This window comes from Lactuca sativa, chromosome 3, assembly GCF_002870075.4.
Source record: "Lactuca sativa cultivar Salinas chromosome 3, Lsat_Salinas_v11, whole genome shotgun sequence".
Lineage (NCBI taxonomy): Eukaryota > Viridiplantae > Streptophyta > Magnoliopsida > Asterales > Asteraceae > Lactuca > Lactuca sativa.
Window position 1 is genome coordinate 173,386,404 of NC_056625.2, and position 9,398 is coordinate 173,395,801.

At 32.7% G+C, this 9,398-nt stretch overlaps 1 protein-coding gene across 1 annotated transcript; it reads left to right on the plus strand.

Moving 5' to 3' along the window:
- Positions 1-4,810: 4,810 nt before the first annotated feature.
- On the plus strand, positions 4,811-6,103 carry LOC128132862 (uncharacterized). The gene is made up of 2 exons (XM_052769856.1): positions 4,811-5,278; positions 5,357-6,103. Exons 1-2 carry the CDS (start codon positions 4,811-4,813, stop codon positions 6,101-6,103), a joined length of 1,215 nt encoding a protein of 404 aa, XP_052625816.1.
- Positions 6,104-9,398: the final 3,295 nt, after the last annotated feature.

Here is a 9,398-nt window from a genome sequence, read left to right on the forward strand (position 1 = left end):
TGACCCTCCACTAGTCAAGAGTGCGGTGGGTAAGAGTGGATACCCATTCAATCGCCATTTTATAGGCAATTTCCTTAAACACCTCTTATAGACCAGCTTCCTGAATGAGGCCTACTAACGGTAAGACTGACTTTTACTCATACATATATATAATGTTAGACTTTTAATGATATATATAGTATAGGGTGTATTTTACACTTTTAAAATACTAGGTGGTCAAATTTAACAATTATACCTTTAATTCAATTAAATTGTAAACTAAAACTTTTATGGATTTATTAAACCTTTTTTAATTATACACTTTAATTAATTAATAAAACCATAAGGGTGTGATTTGAACTTTTTCAAAACAATACTAGGGTTTTAGAATTTAACATTTCTAAATTAACTTTTAATCAACTTTTAAATTCCAAAAACTTGGGGACAAGTTTTGAAACATTTCAAAACATTAGGGTTTCAACTATTTAAATTTCAAAAACAAAACTTTTAAGTTCAAATTTAAGCTATAAAACCTAAAGGGGAAAAATTGGAACTTTTTCACAAGATAATTCAAATCTAAATTACAAATAATCAAACTTTATCTAATAAAACAAATGATTATCTAAATTTTGACAATTATCTTCTATTTTGGTAAGGATAATCACCAAATATTGATAAAATTCGGATTTTATAACAAAAACACGTTTATGGTAATTATCCAAAGCCAAAACAGGAAGAAAATCGCGAATATGAGCTGTCAGACGCTTTGACTCGTCGAGTCTGGACCTGGACTCGTCGAGTACAGTTGACTCGGCGAGTTCACCAAGTGACTCGGCGAGTCAAACACTCAGAAGCAAAAAATTTCAATTTTCAGTGCTGATTTCGATCAAATATGCATCAATACAATAGAAACCAATCAAGTCTCTGATACCACTGATGGGTTTTAGCCATAAGAACATCCTATGTGCTCATACAAACCCTAATGCTTGGATCTAGGTTTCTCTATTGTACATGCAATTCATCCAAGACTTTAAACCCTAGATCTAGCATACAATTAATCATATGAACTTAAGAATGGGGTCTTAGATCTTACCTTGATTGTTATGTAGCAATAACAATCTCAAATCCTCCTTGTAATGACTTTAGAAAGCTTAGAGTCACAAATGTCACTCCTCTAATGGTTCACAAACACCAAGAGCAAGAGGATGAAGAATAAGGAGAGTGGAGGCTGCCCAAAATGTGTGGAAACCCTAATGAACAAGTTCACCACGTTTTTGAGTCTCAAGGGTCCTTTAAATAGTGAGGCTATTAGGGTTATCTAACAAGGAAACCCTAATTTGGATGCTTAGGCCCTAAGCAACTCATGGACTCCTTCCTTAGAGGCCTAGGACGATTTCTAATGGGTTTCCCCATAGAATTCGTCCACCCCTCTAATAGGGAGTCCATTAGCCCAATATTCAACTATCACACAATTGACAGTTCTAGTCCCTTAAGTTTAATTAATGTCTTTTAGCCACAAACTTAATTCTTATTAATTCTTGAATAATATTAATTAAACAATATGATTTCTCCTTTAATATATTATTCTCATAATATATTAATAAATCATAATTAATTCTCTCTCTCCATAATTCATCCTATCAAGTTGCTTTGGTGAAGGCAACCCAAAAGGACCATGCACCATCGGGTCAAGTACATACCAAAATAGTTATGGACTTAGACACTAATCCAACAAAAAGTACATACACTTCACGTGAAAGACGCATCAGCTCATGACATTGTGCAGAAGTCCCATGTAGCAATTCTTGTGTATATTGATGACCGCTCATTTTTGAATCGTTATCGATTGCCGTTCCGATTCTATTGGATGTTAAATTCAACCAATAGCAACATAGTAAAATGAAAAATGCAATTTCTTCATCCGAATCCATAGGCAATCTGTTAATTTGAAAATGCATAAAAATTATATTAACAACATATAAGATATAAGCAACACAACTGCATGTTTTAGCAACAATTTAACAAACAAATACATGTTTTAGCAACAATTTAAGCATTGCAAATGCACATTTTCAGCAACAATTTAAGCAACACGAAGGCACGTTTTCAGCAACAATTTCAACAAAAAAAATGCACAATTCAACAACAATTTCAACAAAACAAATGGCACAATTCAACAAAACTAATGCATATTTCATGATAAACAGCAAGAACATATATGATTTCAACTTAACATCAAACACAAATCTGATTTCAACTTCAACATTTCAGCATAACATTAACAACAAATCTGATTCAACATTTCAACATAACACAAATTCGATTTCAACAAATCATACCAATTTTTTACAAATATCATATCCATTGAACACATAATAATCGAGCATAAAAACAACAAAACAGATTTGAACATAAAAAAAAGACAAAATAAAAAAAATCTGATTTGAACATAAAAATAGAAAAAGTTATCGATTTGAACTCGAGTTTAAGAGAATTTGATTTTCAGATGAAGAAGAGAAAGCTGAATTCGTTTATTTCAGACCAACCCATTCATAAAAATTGAAAAAAAAATCGAGTTTTGGGGGGAAAGAGGGAAGAAACGAACCTGGTTTGTCGGAATCGGAGGAGGTGTTGTTGCAGGTGGCGACGTCGGAGGCGGCGGTGTTGGGGTGCGGCGACATCATTGGAGGATAGGCGGTGAAGGGAAGAAGACCACACAAGGAAGATGGAGGAGAAGAGGAGGCGCTGTTTTGGTGAAGGCTTGATCCTTTATGGCACAATATGAAACACGTGTCTTTTTTAAAAATTCAGACTTTGTTTATATCTGAAAAATTAGGAGGCATTTACAACTTTAAGAGGTAAAAAATAAAATGTAAACAAACAATCTGAATCTAAATATCTAAGACATTGCCTCTTAATTTTGCAATTAAGAAGTAAACAAACATGACCATACTTAGAGAAGATGATATGGCTTTTAATATAAAAGTCTATAAGTTTGACAAGTTTTGTCAGCTTTGTTCATGTGACGATCATTTTTTTGTTAACGCCCGAAGTTTGTAAAGTTTTTTTCCCTCGTTACCTATAATAACATGTTTCTAGTGACAAGATCAACAAAATTTGATAAACTTAAGGACGTTTACGTCAATTTTGAAAAACATACTTAGGGAATAGAAACATAAAAGATCTTTAAACTTAAGGTTTTTTTTTTTTTTTTTTTATTTTTTTATTTTTAATTTGAAAAACATACTTGGGATAAAAACATAAAAGATTTGTAACAACGGCAAAAATAAAAATAAAATTTGGCAAATTTTAGGCATTAACGAATCAAAGATTATCACAAAGACAAAACCGACAAAACTTGTTACACTCAAGTAACTTAATATCAAAAGCCCAAGATGACATCCCCTTGATTTTGAGGACAGAGATTTAATAATTTTTTTTCACTTCACGTAACCATGACTAATTGACGAATCCGATGATGGAAATACATACAAGATTATGTTGTTTATATAGAGAGAATATTAGATGAGATGAATCAAGTCATACTCCACTCATAGCTTTCTCTCATAATTATGTGTTTAATTAATCAATTATACCTTAAGCTATAAAAACACACAAATTTAGTACCTTAAGTTATACACAAAATGTCATACGGACCATATTACATTTATTTAAGTGTAAGGACCTATCATATCATTATGACACATGTTACGGTACATAGGGTGTGTTCGGAAAAACTAGCTGGTAGCGGGTAACTTGTAGCAGGTAGCGGGTAGCTTGTAGCTTGTAGCGTTTTGCTAAAAGCTACATTAAGTAGCATTTGGATTCGGAGCGTTTTGTTTAAACTAAACGCTAGAAGCTTGTAGCGCCAAACGAGACTTTCTGTTCAAAACGGAACGTGTTGTCAAACGCTAGAAGTTCTCAAACATTCCGTACCGAATACATCTATAATATAATTGCACCAACTAAAGACATATTGCCATCAAACCAAGAATCAAATATATCTCGAGTAACATTACGGTTTACCTCGACTTGGAAGCAAAAGTGTGGGAAGTAGAAGGAGATTTTAATAAATTAACTAGCTATTTCTTACAAATTCAATTTAAAACTAGATTTCCATATGTAAGTTCAAAACAATTTTTCGTCAACAAAAAAATGTTTCATAAAGCATAATCTATTACTAAAGACAAGGTTTTTAAATCTGTCACCATTGCAACTATTTGTCTAGAAGGTGCTCAAAACAATAAAGACGTTTTGGAATGCGACCATTTTTATGATATCCTTTAGATATTTTTATTCTTAAATTATTATAAAAAAAAAATAATAAATTATTACATCAATGTTTGGTAAAATAGCCTACTTAAAACATAACTATCATTATAAGTGTTAATTTTACAAATTAACGAAGTATTTATTTTGCTTATAAAGTATCATTGATTTAAATATACTATAAAACAATAACGAATTACTTATTTATTTTTCATAAAATACCATTAAAATGTTTGAATTAATAATAATTTATGAATATAAAATTATAATTGTTTATTTTAATTTTTGTAGTAATGTTTTTTATTTGAAAATAACTCAAGAGGATAATGAACTTTTTGTTTTTGTCCACGTTTAGTTTAGTTTAGTTTAGTTTATTTACTTATTTATTTGTTTTGTATATTATGTATCATTCAACTTGTTGAAGTTGTTCATATATTATCCTTGTAACCTATATTATGCTTGGAGTAAGTCTTCCAATAACCCTTTGATGCTTTTCAAGGTCGACTTTGAGAAGGCTTTTGACTCCTTATCTTGGGATTACTTATTGGAAATTATGTCCATTATGGGTTTTGGGTCCACGTGGTGTCGGTGGATTAAGGAGCTTTTGTCGACTGGTAGGGCTTCTGTGCTGGTTAATGGTTCCCCGACTGGTGAATTTCAAATTCACCGTGGGTTGAGACAGGGTGATCCCTTATCCCCTTTTTTGTTTATTTTGGCTATGGAGGGTCTTCATATTGCTCTAATGAGGGCTCGTGCTGGGAATGCTCTTAGAGGGGTCTCTATTTCTGGAATTGAGATTTCACATCTCCTTTATGCAGATGATGTTATGTTGATTACTCCTTGGGATCCCGAGAACGCCAATCGTCTCCTTCGTATCCTGAGATGTTTTTATTTAGCTTCTGGGCTTAAAATCAACTTACTTAAAAGTAAATTGATTGGTGTTGGAATTTCTTTTTCCAATATTCTTGTGGTGGCTAACAGGATTGGTTGTGCAGCTTCTATGCTCCCTTTTTCTCATCTTGGTATCCCGGTAGGTCAGCCTATGACTTGAAACTCCCTTTGGGCCCCCTTGATTGATAGGTTTTGTTCCAAACTCTCGAACTGGAAGGCTAAACGTCTCTCGGTTGGAGGTCGTCTTACTTTGGTGAAGTCTGTCCTGGGCTCTTTAGGGAGTTACCTGATGTCTGCTTTCCTTGCTCCTATTTCGGTTTTGAAGGTTCTTGAAAGCTTGAGGGCAAGATTTTTTTGGGGTGCTGATATTGATGAGCGTCGCATGCATTGGGTTAGATGGGACAGAGTTTTAACTTCCAGAGATGATGGAGGTTTGGGGATTGGTAGTCTTTTCTCCTTTAATAGAGCTTTGATTTTTCGTTGGTGGTGGAGGTTTTATCATTGCCCTGATCTTCTTTGGGTTAGAGTGATAAAATCTATATATGGTTTGGATGGTGCTTGCAGGAACTTAAGATACCCTATTATTGGCCATGGTTCTTGGAGAGGGGTCGTTCGAATGTTTTCTCAGTTACGCCAGAAAGATATTGATCTTCAATCCCTTTGCCCTATTAGAGTTGGCGACGGTACTCGCACTTCTTTCTGGCACGATGTTTGGAGAGATGATATGCCTCTGTCTGTCTCTTTCCCTAGAATCTATGCGCTGGATCTACATAAACATGCTTCTATTTCAGATAGGTTGTCCTTGGGTTTGGGTATTAATACTCTTAGACGTGATCCTAGAGGTGGAGCGGAACAGGAACAATGGAGTACTCTTATTCGTTTCTTACAAGAATTCCATCTCAGGCCGGTCCCAGATAGACTTGGTTGGGTTATTGATGTGTCAGACAATTTTTCTATTTCTTAGGCTCGAAGACTCTTGGATGGCTATACGCTTAATAACGGAGGTATTTCAACCCATTGGAATAATTGGGTTCCAATTAAGATTAACATTCTTATTTGGAGAATTAGATTGTCTAGTATCCCTATTAGAGAACGCCTATCATATAGGGGCATCATGGTGGATTCTATTCTTTGCCCTGTTTGTTCTTCTAGAGTGGAGAGTGTTGATCATATTTTTGCTGATTGCTCTGAATTTTGTGCTCTATGGTCCCGTATTGCGATTTGGTGGGGGTGTTAACTGCCCTTCTCAGTTGACTGTGGATTCTCTTCTCAAATGGGCTGACACTAGCATCTGGCGTATTGGTCAGCGCAAAGCTTTTGATGCTGTTATCTTGACTGCCTTCTGGTGCATTTGGAACTTCAGGAACGGTGTGATTTTCAGAGCGGATATGCCTAAGAAATCTATGATTTTTGATGATCTTGTTCATAAGTCTTATGTTTGGATTTCTAGTAGGTGTAGTAAAGCCAAGATTAGTTGGTCCTCTTGACTTCATAATCCTAGTTCTGCTACTATTTTGATGTAATTCTCTTTCTAGCTTCTTGCTAGTCTTATTTTATTCCGCCGTTCTAAAAAAAACCTATAATACCCGATCACAAGAGCAATATGTCAACAATATCAAATTGAATGGTATATGGTAATAAAAGATGACTAAACATGAAAAAAAAGTTAATCACTATTTTGAATTATCATTTTAAAGCCAATAATCTTTATAAAAGACTGTATTTTTAAAAGCCAACTCGAGTTTTTGATCAAAATGGTGTTTTTGAAAAAAAATATATATTGAGAAGATTACAAAAATAGTCAATTACCTTTTTGCATAACATAGCCAAAAAAACTTAACATTACATAAATAACCATCAAAATCGCAGATGGATTAGAGTCACCTGTGATTTTGGTCATTGATCTGTGAATATACAAATGTTTAAAGCGTGAACATGCATTGATAGTTGTACATTTGCAAATGTTTTTTTTTTAGTTTTTCCGTTATAAATTCCCTCACACGACACTACCATCGCAGATGAACTTAGTTCATCTGCGATTTTGCACAAATTTATTTATTTATTTGTTTTTTATTTTGACTTAGAAATTGATAGGGTTTGACTACGAAACAACCATATTATATATAAAGTCTTGCAAAAAATTATCATTTTAGTTGTTATTTCTTTAGAAAAATTGTTTAAAAACTCTCTAATAAAATGATTGAATATTTGGTTTGCGTTGTAATCGGTGGGAAGTTGTGGAAACAAATCTTGAATATTTATGTCCATAGGGATGTATTTTTGAATTCGCTTTGATATTTTCCGAGTATATTAGTTATAGTGATTTTATATCTTTTGTGAAAATGAAAACCGGTTCGTTAGATAGATATCAAATTAGTCTTTGTTTCCATCATCTTGAATTGAATCATTATATAGTCATAGTTGAAGACATTGATGTGTGACAACTGGAAAATTTTAGAACAAGCAAGGTCTAAATTCTAACCGTGTACTATTGAATTCACAACGTAACTTGATGCAACAGAAGTTTGAAAACCAAGAGAGCATGCTTATATAAGTTAATATATATACACTTTGAAAGTTATGTTGTACTAAACCTTTGAAAGTCAAATAAAGTCAACAAACCATCAAGGAATCAAAGGAGTCAACAAAAGTCAAATAGTTAGGACTTAAAGCATGTACTTGTGCCATGCCTTGAGTTTTCGGTTGTAAGGCCTTTATCTTTGAGATTTCGGTTGACTAGGACCGGAATCACCCTCATATGAATACCGTCTAGACCGAAAACACATGTTGAAGGCCCATTAAGACCGAAATCACCCTTGCATGGACCAAAATCTATTTCTTGAGTAATACTAAAACCGAAATCTACATTGTGAGTGGTGTACAAGATGATTTCGGTCATGCCTTGACCGAAATCACCCATAGTTAGGCCGAAAACCCTCCTAAATATCTAGATATTGTGCCACTTGTTTGGTGGATTAAGTTATCAATGTGATATATTACACATTCCAACGTACATGTCACTTCTCTTACACCTCTTATCCTCCTTTATAAACCACAATTAGAACTCCTTCACCATCCTCATTCAAAGTTAAACAATTTCATCACATATTCTCTAAAAGATCAAGCTCATTTTCACTCCAAGTTCACCTACAATTTCATCACATATTCCCTCAAAAGATCAAGCTCATTTTCTCTCTAAGTTCACCTTCAAACATTCCCAGTAAACAAATTCTTCAAGATAGTTCCTAAATATTTGTTGTAAATACTTCTTATTATCTAGTGTTTTACAACATGTTCTTAATAATTTAACTAATTTACACACATTATCATGTGTTTAAAATTCATAGGATTCAAACACCGTCACGTAATCTAACTCGAAGATCATCGTTTTCTAGCCGCAAACACGCATAAGGTGAGTTCATACCCCTACATTTTTTAAAACTTTTTCTATGTTTTAGGGGGGATAAAAGTAACACACAAGAAAATTTACGTTAAAACGCAAACATTTAAATACATTTATTTACTATTCTTACGAAAAGTGTTAAATACATGAAACGACTTTACTACCAACCTCGTATATTTTTACATACAACGTTTTGATAAAAACGTAAAGATATGAAAAACGAGTACATAATACACCACATTATTCTTATATATATATATATATATATATATATATATATATATATATATATATATATATATATATATATATATATATATATATATATATATATATATATATAAGCTTAGGTTATTCTATTCAAATTAATTATTGTGTTATTGTATGAATAAATGTGGGCCAATCAATTTTACTTATTTTAAGTAAGTTATTATTACATATTATCGAATTAAATATAATTAAAAAATTCCATCTATTCTAACTAGAAGGGTATTTTAGTCAATTAATATAGATTTAATAACATAAATTTGCATATTTTAAGGGAAAATAGATTCTATTAATATTAAAAATCTGATTGTATGGATGATAATTCTCTTAATTCGTAAAATTCTGACGGAATATGTTTATAAATATATTGAAAAATAACAAATATGATTGAACCATACAAGAATAGACATTCTGAAATAATATATATTTTGATTTAATGAAATTCTTGAAGAATAACAAAATTTTGGATACAAGTTATGTAATGCCCCATTTCTGGTATGTGATTTAAATAAAGTAAGTTTCAATTCTAGAGGGGTACTCGACTAGTCTGTACCCCAACTCGTCGAGTAGGGATGGGTTATGCCCGTGT